Below are 15,809 nucleotides of genomic sequence, written 5' to 3' on the forward strand. Positions count from 1 at the left end.
TAGACCTTCTTCCCGTCATGTGACGTGAGCACCCAGAGTCCAGGTACCATGACATGTTTGTCTTTTGTGCTGTGAAGGAGATCTGCAACAGGAATTATCTTATCCTTAGGTACCCACATTCTTTTGGGTCCTTTGGGGTTAGTCCTTCTCATGTTCTGATTGAACTGAGATTTTACATAAGATTTTCCAGAATGTGCAACAGCATGTTTCTTTGTGTGTGTGATATGGAAACTTTTAGAGTGTGATGTGTGTTTGATATCATGAGAGTGACCATACTTGAACTTTTCATACAGAGGTTTGTATTTAATGATCATTTCATTAACAGGTTCAAGTTTATATGGGATTTCTCCCTCAAAGCCTATACCTTTCCTTTTGTTTCCATTAACACCATAGATCATAGAGGCTAACAGACTTCTGGCTATACCTCTAGATAAGAACTTTTTGAAGCTCAAGTCATACTCTTTCAGAATATTGTTAGTGCTTGGAATAGACGTGTCTGAGCATGAAGATGTTTTCAGAGTTTCAACATCTTTAGTTAATTTTAAAACTTTTTCTTTTAGCTCAGAGTTTTCTATTTCAAATCTCTTAGTTTCAGATGGAAAAATCTCCTTGAGCTTTTTGTGTTTGAGACTAAGTTTACTCTTGACTTCCAGAAGTTCTGATAAGCTAGAAACTAAATCTTCTCTAGTGAGTTCAGAAAATACCTCATCAGAGTCTGAATCAGAAGTAGATTCTTTTTTAGCATCAACTGTTGCCATGAGTGCAATGTTAGCTTGCTCATCTTCAGAGTCTGAATCTTGATCAGATGAATCAGATTCATCCCATGTAGCCATCATGCCTTTCTTCTTTTCAAACTTCTTTCTGGGTTTTTCCCTCTGAAGCCTAGGACATTTATTCTTGTAGTGTCCAGGTTCTTTGCATTCATAGCACACTACCTTCTTCTTGCCAGATCTTCTGTGTTCAGAAGATTCTCCCATTTCAAGTCTCTTGAAGTTCTTGAACCTTCTCTGCTTGCTCTTCCAGAGTTGATTCACCCTTCTAGATAAGAGAGACAATTCATCTTCTTCTTCTTCTGACTATGACTGGTCAGATCCGTCTTCTTCTGCCTGAAAAGCGTTAGCACAATTTTTATTTTTAGATTTTAAAGCAATAGACTTACCTTTCTTTTGAGGTTCGTTTGCATCTAGCTCAATCTCATGACTCCTCATAGCACTTATAAGCTCCTCAATAGATACTTCATTCAAGTTCTTTGCAATCTTGAATGGTGTAACCATTGATCCCCATCTTCTGGGTAGACTTCTGATTATCTTTTTAACATGATCAGCTTTAGTGTATCCCTTGTCAATAACTCTCAATCCAGCAGTTAGAGTCTGGAATCTAGAGAACATTGCTTCAATATTTTCATCATCTTCCATTCTGAAAGCTTCATACTTCTGGATGAGAGCTAGAGCTTTTGTCTCCTTGACTTGTGCATTTCCTTCATGAGTCATCTTCAGAGATTCAAAGATGTCATGAGCAGTTTCTCTGTTTGTGATCTTCTCATACTCAGCATATGAAATGGCATTTAACAATATAGTTCTTGCTTTATGGTGATTTTTGTACTCTTTCTTTTGATCATCACTCATAGCCTGTCTAGTGAGCTTGACTCCTTGAGTAGATACTGGATGTTTGTAACCATCCAACACTAGATCCCATAAATCACCATCTTGGCATAGAAAGTAACTTTCAAGTCTATCTTTCCAATATTCAAAATTCTCACCATCAAAGACTGGTGGTCTATTGAATCCATTAAAGTTGTTACTCCCATTGTTACCATTGTTGTTCTGCTCAGTAGGAGTTGAAACTGGATCAACCATTTTTGTATTTTTCTCCTGAATCTTTTGTCTAACACAGTTAAGTGTTTGCACCTAAAACCGGCGCTCTGATGTCAATTGAAGGAGTGGAAAACACTTAGAAGGGGGGATTAAATAAGGGTTGTTTCTAAAAATGGCAGATAAAAAAATAATCACACAGTTATTCTTATCCTGGTTCGTTGTTAACTAAACTACTCCAGTCCACCCCTGACAGAGTGATTTACCTCAACTGAAGATTTAATCCACTAATCAACCTTGATTACAATGGTTTTCCACTTAGACAACTTCTTAGTCTTCTAGAGTATACAGATCACAACTTTATCACTCTAGGAAATTCCTTTTACAAAGATGTAAACAATATTACAAGAATTTAATGTGCTTCTTAATAAGCTATAATCACCAAGTGATTTTTCTCTCAAGATTAAGTTCTAAACACTCACTAAGATATTACAATGTTGTGAGGTTGGAGATGAAGTTCTTTTCTGTTTTTGTGTGATAGCGTTTTGGCAGCGTAATGGTACTTAGAGCGAGAGTTATTAGCTACTTCAGCATCAAAACTTCTTTATATAGGCAGTGAGAAATGTGATCGTTGAGTAGCATTTAATGCTTTGCGTGAATAGTACATTGTTGCATTTAATATTTCACTCTTTTGTCAACTACCTCGAGCCATACTTCAACTGCTTTTGCTGACTTTGCCTTTTGTAGCTTCTAACGTTCCTTTTGTCAGTCAGACAGATTTGACGTTGTAGCCTTTTCATCTTGTACTTGCTTCTGGACTCAGACTATTAGAATAACGTTTGAATATCAGAGTCTTCAGCGTTGGTGCAGATGCAACTTCAATCATCAAACTTTGAAAGTGCTTTGTAGTGTGATACCATCACATCTTCAGAGCCTTGCTTCTGACTGCCATCTTCTGATGCTTTCCAGATCATGTTCTGATTTTCTCAAGACCATCTTTTGATGTCTTCCAGACCATGTTCTGATGAAGCCATCCAGATCTTTTGGGTCAGAGCTTCTGAATGCTGATTTTGTGCATACTCTTTTAGACTTTTCCTGAAATGGAAAACGTGAATGATTAGAGTACCACATTGTCTTATACAAAATTCATATATAATGTTGTCATCAAAGCTAGAAATATTGATCAAAACATTTCATGTTCTAACAAACTATTGGATGTTCATCTTTGGTGAGTTCAAGATTAGATCAAATGAAAACTTTATAACTGCCAATGAGTCGCTTTCACCGTGGAATGGTTAGGCATATTGAGATGTCATTTAGGATAATTGTGTGAAGCCAGGTTAATTTAGATGGAGAAGAAATTTACTTATGATATATGAAAAGGATTATTAGAGATGAAACAACGGTTAACACATGATTGCGTAAGTAAGAATTTGTACGATATTTTAAGTTCAATCCTAGGATGATGAGCCATGTTGCAACTAGCGGAATTGAAAACATGGAGTACGAGGATATTCAAAGGTTGTAATAAGTATATGTTTCACTACTTATTTAAAATTTGGCAAAATATTCTTTTTGGTCTCGTATGTTAACCTCGGGGTTCATTTTGTTCTCTTAACTTCAAAAAGTTCAATATTGGTCCCTTACATCTTCAAAAGGTACTATTTTAGTCCTTTTTGTCATATTAGCGCCTGGTTTAGCGACCGATTTTTAGTTTTTTCGTCGCTAATTAGACGAGAAGGACCAACATGGTACATTTCGAAGAGTTAAGGTATCAATATGAAATTTGTTGAAGTTAAGGGATCAAAATGAACCCCGAAATTAACATACAGGACTAAAAAAGGTATTTTTCCTTAAAATTAATAGCACTTGAAGAGTGTAAATCTTCTTGAATGCTTGAAGGGGTTAATTCAATGTTAAATTAGAGGTCCCCGACTGGTTAGTGTTTCGGGCCAGCAACATGACCCAACAAGACCGGCCCAACGCCAGATGCTCAATCTATGACACCCTCATAGAAGATTAGTGAACATGTGGACCCTAGTCTGAAAGCCACGTTTTAGATCTGAGCTACTTGCTCACCATCAACTATTGGATCCAATCTAGCAGTCTCCTGCACTTTGGGTCGTGCTAATCGGGAGCGGTTTTAACCGTTCACTATATATAAACTCGTCTACATGTTGTAACAGATACATTTTTATTCTTTTACAAATTTTCACATTTTTAACCTTACTGACTTGATCATTGAAGTGTCGGCCTTATAGATACACCATTGTTCCATCGTGTAAGAGATTAGTACATTTGCAACAAAGAGTCTTGCATCGACATGACGTCAATATTCTCCTCCACTATGGAATAGTTAGCCTTGATATTTATAAGTTCAACTAGATCGATTGGATAACTAAGTGCTACCTAGCTTATCAAACAATTGATTTCTAGCTTTCGAGTTGAATCAATTCACTCATGAACTTTAATTGAATTGAGTTCAATTTAAAGAAAAAATTTGTGATGAACCCAAATCAAACTTAAAATTAATATAATTCTCATCTAATCAAACTAAACTAACTTGAACTCGTTTTCATCCTTTCCTCTAATTCAAGGTTATAAATAAAGGATTCTTATAGCAATATGAGCAGCGACAAAACAATATCGATTATTAATATTTTTCCCAAGGCCGGTCCCGAGTTTTTAGAGGTCTTTGACAAATAAAAAAAATTGACCCCTAATAAAGAATTGATTTTTTATTTGTCTCTAAAATTAAAAAAAAAAAAAGCACAAACACAAGATTAAAATATAAATATTACAATAAATAAATATTAAAAATAAATTAAAATATGAATATAAGGGTTATAATATAAAACTATTGAAAATAAAATTTGTTTATTTTATAATTAAATTTTGAGAAATGTTAATTATTAGAACCCATATAAACCAAACCGCTAAGCTGCAAACACCAAGTTGTTCATTAATTTCGCCAATAAGTATATATTTTATTTTTTTATTATTATAATTTTTTAATTACACCCCAAAATTAAGGCTCCCAATTTTCTGAGGCCCTGGGCTGTGGGCCTGTTTGCACTGGCCCAGGGCCGACCCTGATTTTTCCGTTAACTTAGTAAAATATAATCACATCAAAACGCGGTTAGGAATACAACTGAATGTTAATGCAGACACAACTAACATCATTATGATAATGAAACAATTTCATTCGTAAAAATACACAGAAAATCATGTTGATAAAAATTATTTCTTTTAATTGTTTAAATAATATTTTAAAGATATTTGTTAACATTTTAAAAAGTTAGACTTCAAACATTATGGTGTATTTGTTTCAAGACATAAAAAATTTCTAAGAATAAGTTACCTAAGAATAAAAATATGAAGATTTAATTTTTCAGTTTTTTTTTTAAAAATTGTGTGTGGCATATAATTTTATTATGTGAAATTTCATGAGGATGAACATTCCCATCTTCTCATGAAAATAATGTGAATTATGGAAGCCATTTCATTCCAAGACATTTTTATTTTTGGGAATAATTTTTTTATACCTTGGAACAAACATGGAATAACTATTTTCTATCCAAATATTCTCGATAATATAATTTCTAGACTTGAAACATATGTATGTGTTTAGTAGAAATTTAGATTTTTAGGAATAATTATAAAATTTATTTTAATTTAAAACTACAAAAATAATAATAAATGTGAGTGGTTATGAAAAATTATAATTGGTTAAATTTATTCCAATGAGAATGTTATATTTTCACTCTTTACATCTTGGAATAAAAAAAATCATTTATAAAACTTGAATAAAATATGAGAATATTGTATTTGATAGCAATATTTCATAAATATGAGAATATGGAAAATAAGGTAAATATTGTATTTCATAAGTTGAACAAAAATCAGTTCATACCTATTGATTATTTTAAGAAAATAATAAGAAAAAATATTTAAAAAATAAATTGAAATTTTGTACTACATTAGCTTCTTTTTTAAAAGGAAAAAAAGTGGCAAAATTGTTTTTTTGCATCTTACTTTTTCTTCTACTAGATATGTCTGTTTATTTATATACTAAATTTAATGGTCAAATATCTTAAGAATATTGATTAAAGATTTTTATATAGAGAAATTGTGTCAACTACACAAATAGAATATTTTGTCAAAGTGATAATTATATTATTTTTAATATAAAGTTTAATTCTTTGATTCTTAAGCAAAATTTTAAGTAAGTTTGTCAATACTATTTTCTCAAAATTAAAATTCTACTATAATAAATAAAAAAAGGCAAGTATTGATTCAATAGTTGACCAAAACCCATTTCCTTGTAAGCCGTATTTGAGGGAAAAAGAAAGTGTACTAAAATTTAAAATTATTTGAGTGTTTTGACTCTCCACCCAGGCGCAACTTCAATTTCAAACTCCGCGTTGAGCTCAGCAGCATTACATTACGCCCACTCCCTTCACATCACAACGTGATCGTTCACTAATAACCGCTCACGCGTTTTCCGTTACATCTCATCAATCCACCTTGCACTTTACGAACAAAACACCAACCACAAAATAACTAATCATTCATTATTATATACGCTATTCCAGAATAGTCCAATACCTACGCTACGCGTTATTCCTTCATATCAAACTCATCAAGTTACGACTATATCCTTTTATTCCTCTTTAAACTTTATCAAATCAGCATATAATATTTCACTTAATTGAAATCGTATTAAAATTCGAATAATGCATTGCGTGAAAGTTGAACAAATATCATTGAACTAAACATTTAACTAATAGTATAGTTCTAAATAGCCGTTATGATCCATGTTATACTGCAAATATTGATATTGAAATTTTCAATAAATGCGATGTTGTTTCAGAATCATTGAAAAGTTGAACTGCAATTCAGAACTATATGATCACAGATTTGCCATCATTTCATGGATAAATCAAATCATCAATGTTTAAACGGAAAATACTAATCTACTTCTACTGCATCTTCAACCTAAAATCCTAAAAAATAAATCAAAACGTAGAAAATATCATGAAAAATGTACAGAAGAAATGACTAAACCCTAACCGTTTGAAGAACCGAAATCCGAACCTAGCGAGCCATCATCTTCTTGAACTCTTCGAAGTTACAGTTTCCATCGCCATCAACATCAACGTTACTTATCATTCTCTGGCAATCACTGAGCGAACACTTCTCACCGAGTTTCGTCATAACAGAATGTAGTTCGCTAGCAGATATAACACCGTTTTTGTCAAGATCGTAAAGCTCGAAAGCGTCGCGAAGCTCATCGGAGTCGTCTTTTCCGGCGTCGGAGAAGTGAAAATCGGCAAACTCTTTGAGATCAATGTAACCGTCGCCGTTTTGATCGATTTCCTCCATCATGCGTTTCACTTCTTCGGAGGAAGTTTTGGAACCGAGCTTTGAGAGCATTTCCTTCAGCTCGGAGGAGGAGATTTTTCCGTCGCCGTTTTTGTCGAACTTGCTGAAGATTTTCTGCACTTCTTCGTCCATTGCAGAGAGAGAGGGAGAAAATTGAAGATTCTGTTGCTAGTTGCTAAACGACGCGTTAGGGTTTTGGATTTGAGGTGTGATTTATATAGCGCCGTTTAATTTTCACGCGTTTTCTGTTTTCACGCGTTGTTAGGAATAGGAAGTTGGAACGATAAAGAATGGGTGGAGAATGGTGGGGTTTTGATTGACTGCACTTGAGTGTACGGTAAGAATCGAAAGGTATGGTGATGTGACGTTTCAGTTTTAATGTACTATGACACGTGTCGAAACTGCACGTGATGAAGTGTATGAAAAGTTTGTTACACAGTTACGAACCAGACCGAACGGGTTTTGAACCGGAAAACGGCTAAATATTGAATTTTCAAATTAATATAGTGATATTTTGATTTAAATGCCAATTAAGAAAGAGAAATGCTGATTGTTACTAAGCATTAATTAACGAAACACAAGAATAACACTAAACACCCTCCATGTATCAGCAAAAAGTCAAAATTATATATTTTGGTAAGTTATTATTTGTCTATCGTGTGTTTCGTTTCGTACGATATAGCAGAGTTCATAAGCATATTTTTAAGTAAGTAAAAGAACAAATATATTCCAAAATAAAAACTTAATTAAGAAAATATTAAAATTTCTTTATGATCTAGATTGCTATTAAATGATCCAAGACTTGGATCAAGATTCCTTTCCTCTCATCTTCGGAGTCAGATCCTCTGCCTCTACACTATCTGATCGTACCTGATCAGAAGAGTCGTCAAGGCCTGCTCGGATGCTGGGTCTTCGTGAAGTGAGAGGGGGGTGTACCTGCAAGGTACTCCAATGCCAAAGTAAGTTGACGAGCAAAGGAGCGCAAGTACTAGCTAAGAGTGAGTAAGAATTGAATACCTGACCCTCTAATTAAAGAGGGTATATATAGCCCCCAGCGCTGGGCCATGATCTCGCTATTGGGTTGGATCCCCAAGCCCAACTAGGAGACTGCCAGGTTTCCTGAGCGGAAATATCGGAGGTGCGTGTATGCCCTCTGTCCTGGTTAACCGCTCCGAAGTTCCAGGGAGACGCGGTCTTTCAAGAGCCACGTGGAATCCGGGTTGTTCGGAGGGTTGAATATGAAGGAACCCTGCGTGGAGCAGAGTCCTCGGCAACGAAGGTGTTTGCAGGGTCGTTAGTGCCGAGCATGTCGGGTGCCATATGCTCCGGGGATATAGGGCAGCCGAGCATGTCTAAGGTGGACATCCTAGGTGCGTAGGAGGGTCGTAGAGGAACGTGGGCCTCTGAGGTTTATTGGGCCGAAAATCATATTGGGCCTAACCTTGGCCCAGTCCAGAACAGGTGCCCCCCAAGTCGGAGTTTTCTGGTCAAGAAGCTGTGACTTTACCTTACGCTCGGGCCGGGGATCCTCGGGAGATGCTCGATGAGATGGCTCCTCGTCAACCAGATGTGCTCGGAGGAACAGCCTGTGGAGGGGCGAAACGTCGCGCGTGGGCGACACGCGCTGACGTGGCATAGGTAATGATGGCCTAGGGTCTAGGAGGCGGCGCTTGTCAGGAGAGGTGACGCTTCGCCTTCCGAGCCCTTTCCCTATAAAAGGGGGCGAATCCTCTCATTTGGAAGTTTCCCTCTCTTTGTTTACCTGCTCGGCATCAGATAGGCGCTCCTCGGAAGATACTCTTCCAGATTATTCAACATACTGTTCGTCTGCCGAGAAGCTCATCCGGTCATCGTCATCATGTCTTCAAGTAAGTTCGCTTCTCTCTTCGTTGCTTTATTCATTTCCTTAGGGTTTGTGCGCTTTGTCCCCGTGGTCGTCGTCGCAAACGTAGGCTGGATCCGATGAGAGGTCGTTGCTTCCTCCCTGGGTTATCCAGGCGATGCCCGGGGGTTAGCGTGGGTCGGTGGACCAGGCGACGTTGGCGTTGGACCGTTGTGCCTGTTTAGATACGATTTTTCGTTGTCGTGTCACGTCATTTCGCGAGTCCCCGGCTGACGGGCGCCTTTCCTCGATGGGGGTTTAGCCGGGGGCTCCGCCGCTCCTGCTCTACCCTTTCGCTTGCATTGCGGTGGAAGGGTGGATTTGATGAACTGTCGAATTCACTTTCTCCCTTCTGCGTGCAGGTGGATCTGATTCGAGCGCTGGCTCGGAGTCCAGCTCGGGATCTGACTCGTCGTGGAGTAGCGAGTCGGACGACTCGACGGTCACAAGCTCCGATGTTGAGATCATCGAGGATCAAAATGCGCCCTCTCTGGTCGACGATGACCATGTTGATTCTCCTGGCCTGGACGCCGAGGGAGGGGTTTCCCCAATGCCCTTGTTTAGCTACGAATGCACGGTTGCGCTCGACTGGATAGCCGACGAAGCCTTAACGGTCGCTTCTCGGTACACCGAGTCTTTAGACGGGGCCTTTACAGAAGTCGAGATCTTGGGGGAAGGTGAAACACCGAATTACCAAGTGGATCGCCCGTCTCAAGATGAGCGTATATGCTCTCGGTTCCACGGGGATGGTTTTGCAATGTACGAGTATGTGTTCAAGGAGCTCGGCTTCCGATTACCCTTCTCCGACTTTCAGAAATCGATGATGGCGTTTCTGGGTTTGGCGCCGTCCCAATTACATCCGAATGCCTTTGCTTTTATGCGAGCATTCGAGATCGTCTGTAACTACTTGGGGATTGGCGCGACGACCGCATTATTCGGCCGGTGTTTTCGTGTCCAAAGGCAGACGGCAGACGGGCGATACAGCTGGGTTTCGTTCAGAAATGCCGAGCGGAAACTCTTCGGGATGTACACTGACTCAGTAAAAGGCTTCAAGGACCGGTACTTTGTCGTCCGTCCGCTCAGCCCAACGGCTTACTACGATGTGTCGGATTCCGTGGTCCTTCGTGACGCCGACGGGGAGATAGTGAGGGGTGAGGACGGGCAGATAGCAAGGGAGTTCTGCACGAGATTCCCGTTTTTCTGGTGGAAAGGTCACTTCTCATCTCCCCCGAAACATTACGTTTGGGAGGATGGGGATCTGGACGAGCAGGACACAGAGTCATATTCGGTCCTCTGCAAATACGTAGATAGCTTCACTATGTCCCAGTGGGTGACGAAGAATGGGAGTCCTGTGTTGGACGAGAATGGTGTGCCGGTTGTGGAGCAGCGGCCTATTAACACCAAGACTTTGTTGTCTTGTCGGACCCCCGAGGAGACCCGGTCGTTGTTAGGTCGGGTCCGTTCGCCCTGCTTTTCCTCTTCTGTCCTGTGTTTTTGCTAACTCCTTTTATTTTTTCCTTGCAGATGCCATGCCGGAGAAGGAGGACACGGTCCTGAAGATGGCTTTGGATGCAAAGAGGAATCAGAAGAAGAAGAACCGGGGAACCGGTGCTGCAGAGAACTCGGCCTCAGCAGGTTCTCCTCGGATGAAGGAGGACGAGAGGGCTTCCAAGAGATCTCGTTCTACCGAGGGGGGACGCCATGAGCCGTCGAGCCTAGGTCCCGAGCGTGGCTTTGTATTACCTCCTTGCTACAGGGATGGAGGTTATTTTGAGAAGTTCCCCCTGGTTACCTCTCCGGATGAAGCTCGTCGGATCGGGGAGATGGACCCTCCGTCCCTTCAAAAATAGCTGGCGTGCGACAGTGCCGCCGTGATGAGGGTTTTGGGGATGGCCCAGATGTTAGCTAATGGTGGCTCGGGCTCGACCGAGGCCCTGAAGGAGGCGGAGGCGGCAAAGAAGACTGCCGAGGACAGGGTGAAGACCCTGGAGACTGATCGCAAGGAGTTGAAGAGAAAGATCGATGCGGTTCTCAAGCAGAAGGACGGGGAGATTGCGGCGGAGAAGAAAAAGCTTGCCGACCTTCAGCTTGAGTGGGCTCCCTCGGCTGACGAGTCGCCGGACGTGGCTGCTTTACAGTCTAGGGCGGAGTTCGTGGAGAAGATAGATAGCCTGAAAATAAGCCTTGCTGACATGGCCGAAGTCGGCTTCGAGCGTGCAGTTCGTCAGCTGAAACTTCTAAACCCTGGCCTAAAGGAGGATAATATTGGGCTTTCTTCGAAGATTGTGGACGGCGTGTTAGTGCCCGAGTCTCCTGGGAGTGAAGAGTAGATAGTGTGTCCTTGGGCCTGCGTGCCTGTCTTCTTCGGCCTGCGCGCCATTTTATATTTTGTTGGGTAATGCCCGGATTACTTTGGGGGCCTGCGTGCCCGGCATTTTGATTGTAACTTTTGGACATCGTCGACCACGTTGGTCGGCAATTTTAATGTTTTATAATTTTGCTTGCTTATATCTGTTTATCTGCACCTTCAGTGTTATCGTTGTATGCTCGTGTTTTGATAACTTTCCTGTTGTGCTCGTATGACGAGGTATTTCCTCCATACTTAGAATATTTTTCGATTGTTTTAGGTAACTGATGACTTATGCTCGGATACGCCGGAGAGTTACTTATATACTTGTGATATTATCGGTTTTGTGGACTATGCTCGGCCTAGATTGATTGCCCGGGCGTGTTGAGTACGGCCCGGGTGCGCAGAGCAGGTGTGCGCTGTTAGCGAGTACGAGTCCATGATCATGGCCAAGTCCTCGCGGCGTGAACGGTCCCATCGCGAGTTGGGGTTCTGCCATGCAGGTACTTCCACGGAGGGTCTAGGTGTAGAGTCTTCCGTGTGGTCGGTTCTCCCATTTTGTGGTAGTATCCGACCGTTGCTGTCGTGGAGTTCTCGCGTTCGTACCTACGACGCGGGTCCATACCCGGTTAGCACCCGTGTTGGATACAGGCGTTCGGGGGTGTTAGGTCGGGTCTAACTGTAGTAACGTCTGAGTTTTTCAGCGTTCCAGGGCCGAGCAAGTTTTACTCCGAGGAGATCCTCGAGGTAGTAGGCGCCGTTCTCTGTTTTATCGTAAACTCGGTACGGGCCTTCCCAGTTTGGGGCTAGTTTGCCGTCGCGCGAATCCTTCATATTTCTGCGGAGCACTAGGGCGCCAACTTCGAATTCGCGCTTGATAACTTTGGTGTTGTAGCGGAGAGCTATTTGTTGTTTTAATTTTGCTTCTCGGAGGGAAGATCCTGTGCGGATCTCCTCGACCATGTCGAGCTCCTCTCTCATAGCCTCGTCGTTGAGCTCCTCTTCGAGGGGTGACTCGGTGCGCCGAGAAGGTTCTCGGATTTCCACGGGGATCACGGCTTCGGTACCGTAGGTTAGCCGAAACGGAGTTTCGCCCGTGCTCGAGTGGGGGGTTGTCCTATACGCCCAAAGTACACTATGTAGTTCTTCGACCCAAGCTTTTTTGGCTTCGCCGAGTCTTCTCTTTAGTCCTCGGAGGATGACTCGGTTGGCTGCCTCGGCTTGCCCGTTCGTCTGAGGGTGCTCGACTGAGGTGAAGTGTTGCTTCGTGCCGAGCTTGGCCACAAACTCTTGGAATTTTTTGTCAGTGAACTGGGTGCCATTGTCGGTGATTATGGCCTGAGGAACCCCGAACTGGGCGAGTATGTTTCGTTTGTAGAAACGGAGCACGTTTTGAGACGTGATCTTGGCAAGCGGCTCGGCTTCTATCCATTTCGTGAAGTAATCGACGGCTACCACGAGATATTTATTTTGGTACGAGCCGACCGGGAATCGTCCGAGGAGGTCCATTCCCCAGGTGGAGAAAGGCCAAGGTGATGATAGAGATTTAAGTTCGTTGGGGGGAGCCAAGTGCATGTCGGCATGACGCTGGCATTTATCGCATTTACGGACATGTTCTTTGGCGTCTTGTTGCATGGTCGGCCAATAGTAGCCGGCCCTGAGGGCCTTCCTCGCTAGTGATCGGCCGCCGAGGTGTTGACCGTTGATCGCTTCGTGAAGCTCTTGGAGTATTTCGAGCGCTTGGGAGGCGTCGACACATTTAAGGAGAGGAATGGAGAAGCCTCGTCGGTATAATTTGTTTTCGATGATAGTGTACGAGCCGGCTCGCCTTTTAATGGCTGAAGCTTCCTTTGGGTCGGCGGGAAGTTCGTCTTTCGTGAGGAAGTTGTATACCGGGGTCATCCAGCAGTGGTCGTCCCCGATAGCGAATACTTGTGGAGTTTGGGCGCTTTTGTCTATGCTCGGCTTGGACAGGATTTCCTGGATCACCGACTTGTTTCCACCCTTTTTCCTTGTGCTCGCGAGTTTGGATAATATGTCGGCGCGTGAGTTATGTTCCCGGGGAATATGCTCGACCTCCGCTTTGGCGAATCTTTTCATTTTTTCTTTGACGAGCATGAGGTATTCGGCTAGTGTGTCGTTTTTGGCTTGGTAATCGCCGCTGACTTGGGATGCGACGAGCTGGGAGTCAGTATAGATCATGACTTCGCGAGCACCTACGTCCTCGGCGAGGCGTAGGCCTGCCAGGAGAGCCTCGTATTCGGCCTGGTTGTTTGACGTGGTGAAGGATAAGACCAGGGATACTTCGATGACGAGCCCCTCGTCGTTTTCTAGGATTATTCCGGCTCCGCTTCCCGAGTTACTCGAGGCTCCATCTACGTAGATGGTCCATTTGTTTTCGGCGGGAGCCGGGCAGCTAGAAATTGAGGTCATCTCGGCAATGAAATCGGCGGCTTGATGGGTTGGTCTGTCCGGACGACAATGGTATGGGCGAGGAAATAGTATCTCAGCCTCCTGGCGGCCGTTATTAGGGCCAACGCGACTTTCTCTATCTGCTGATATCGCACCTCGGGCCCTTGTAGGGCTTTGCTCGTGAAGTATACGGGCTTCTGTCCGTCTTCCGTTTCTCGGATTAAGGCCGCGCTGGCCGCCTCGTTTGAGACAGCCAGGTAGAGATATAGGATCTCGTTGCCATCTGGTCAGGAGAGGACGGGCGGTTTGGAAAGTACCTGTTTGAGATGAGATAATGCCCGTTCGCACTCCTCGGACCATTCGAAGGTCGCTTCTTTCCGAAGCAACTTAAAAAAGGGGATGGCATGCTGGGCGGATTTTGCGACGAAGCGGGATAGTGTTGTGAGCATTCCGTTTAGTACTTGGATAGATTTTTTATTGTTAGGGGTAGGAAGTTCCGAGAACGCTTGGCATTTATCCGGGTTGGCTTCTATTCCTCGCTCGGTTAGGTAGAATCCGAGGAACTTGCCCGCCCGTACCCCGAAGGTGCACTTCTCTGGGTTAAAACGCATCTTGCAGGATCTGGCCTGCTCGAACACCCGTTCAAGATGTGCCGTGTGGTCGGCATCTTCTCGAGATTTGACGATCATGTCGTCCATGTATACCTCGAGGGTGTCGCCGATCTCTCCTCGGAAAACCTTGTTCATCATCCGTTGGTATGTGGCTCCGGCGTTCTTGAGTCCGAAGGGCATTACATTGTAGTAATAATTGCCCGACTCGGTCATGAACGCCGTGCACTGCTTGTCGCATCTCGCCATGGGGATTTGATTGTATCCTGAATAAGCATCCATAAACGACAATAATTTATAGCCGGCCGAGTTGTCGACCAGCCTATCAATATTAGGTAATGGGTATGCATCTTTGGGGCATGCCCGGTTAACATCAGTATAATCAACACACATTCTCCATTTTCCATTAGATTTTTTGACTAGTACAACGTTTGAGAGCCAAGTTGAATACTTGGCCTCGGAAATAAAATTTGCCTCTAGGAGGTCTTTTACAGCTTTCTCGGCAGCCTCAGCTTTCTCGGGAGACTGCCGACGCCTACGTTGAACTACTGCTTTTGCGGTCGGATTGATGGAGAGCGTGTGGCAGGCGACCTCAGGGTCGAGTCCGGGCATCTCTGCTGCGCTCCAGGCGAACAAGTCGGCGTTGTTCCTCAGGCAAGCTATGAGCTGCTTCCTCGGTGTATCCGGGATGTTCTTGCCGATCTTCACAGCCTTGTCGGGGTTGTCACCCAGAGGAATGAGCTCGAAATCCCCGTCTGGAATGGGCCGGATAGGGTGAGCTGTCTTCGGCTGTGGCTCTTCGCCGTTCTTTAGCTCTTCTTCTGTGAACCGAGCGTCGAGGTCGACTGAGCTGACGTCTGTGGTCGTCTGCCGATCTTCAGGAGGGGATTTATCTTCAGCCCTTGGTTTTTTGTTGGAGCTGGAGGGTGGGGCGATTAGCTCCAGTCCCTTTACCGATGCGTCGAATATCCTCCTAGCAGCTTCGATGTCGGCATTGACAGTGACTACTCGTCCCCTCTTCGTATAGAACTTCATCTTCAGATGAACGGTTGAGGGAACGGCAGTGAGTTCGGCCAAAGTGGGGCGCCCGATGATGCAGTTGTAGAGGGTCTTGCAGTTTATCACCAAGAACCGTGTCTTGACTTGCCTGGAAGCTTCCCCCTCCCCGAAGGAGACGAGCAGTTCGACGTAACCCCACGGCTTTGTGGTTGTTCCGTTGAATCCTTGGAGGTCGGATCCCACGTAAGGAGTGAGATGTGAGTCGTCCAGCTGTAGGGTTTGGAAGAGGTGGGAGTACATGATGTCGACCGAGCTTCCCTCGTCGACCAGGACCCGTCGGACGTCGAAGTTCGCCATCCTTGCTC

General features: G+C 43.3%; 3 protein-coding genes across 3 annotated transcripts in view; 1 reads left to right on the plus strand and 2 right to left on the minus strand.

Annotated features, from left to right (window-relative positions):
* The window catches only part of LOC131620924 (uncharacterized), a 6,784-nt gene extending 1,205 nt beyond the window's left edge, over nt 1-5,579 (minus strand). The window contains exon 1 of the mRNA XM_058892110.1: nt 6-5,579. Coding sequence (XP_058748093.1) covers nt 6-977 — 972 coding nt within the window. The 5' untranslated portion in view covers nt 978-5,579. The remainder of the gene's footprint in view (nt 1-5) is intronic.
* Nucleotides 5,580-6,646: 1,067 nt separating this feature from the next.
* On the minus strand, nt 6,647-7,362 carry LOC131620925 (probable calcium-binding protein CML23). The gene has a single exon (XM_058892111.1). It carries the CDS (start codon nt 7,326-7,328, stop codon nt 6,909-6,911), a length of 420 nt encoding a protein of 139 aa, XP_058748094.1. The 5' UTR covers nt 7,329-7,362; the 3' UTR covers nt 6,647-6,908.
* A 3,590-nt stretch (nt 7,363-10,952) lies between these two features.
* On the plus strand, nt 10,953-11,408 carry LOC131619432 (uncharacterized). The gene has a single exon (XM_058890526.1). It carries the CDS (start codon nt 10,953-10,955, stop codon nt 11,406-11,408), a length of 456 nt encoding a protein of 151 aa, XP_058746509.1.
* The last annotated feature ends 4,401 nt before the right edge of the window (nt 11,409-15,809 follow it).

Source organism: Vicia villosa, linkage group LG7 (genome assembly GCF_029867415.1).
Source record: "Vicia villosa cultivar HV-30 ecotype Madison, WI linkage group LG7, Vvil1.0, whole genome shotgun sequence".
NCBI lineage: Eukaryota > Viridiplantae > Streptophyta > Magnoliopsida > Fabales > Fabaceae > Vicia > Vicia villosa.

Excerpts from the sequence above, each read along its gene's own strand:
- LOC131620925 (XM_058892111.1), bottom strand. The coding sequence starts at position 7,328 with ATGGACGAAGAAGTGCAGAAAATCTTCAGCAAGTTCGACAAAAACGGC.
- LOC131619432 (XM_058890526.1), top strand. The coding sequence starts at position 10,953 with ATGAGGGTTTTGGGGATGGCCCAGATGTTAGCTAATGGTGGCTCGGGC.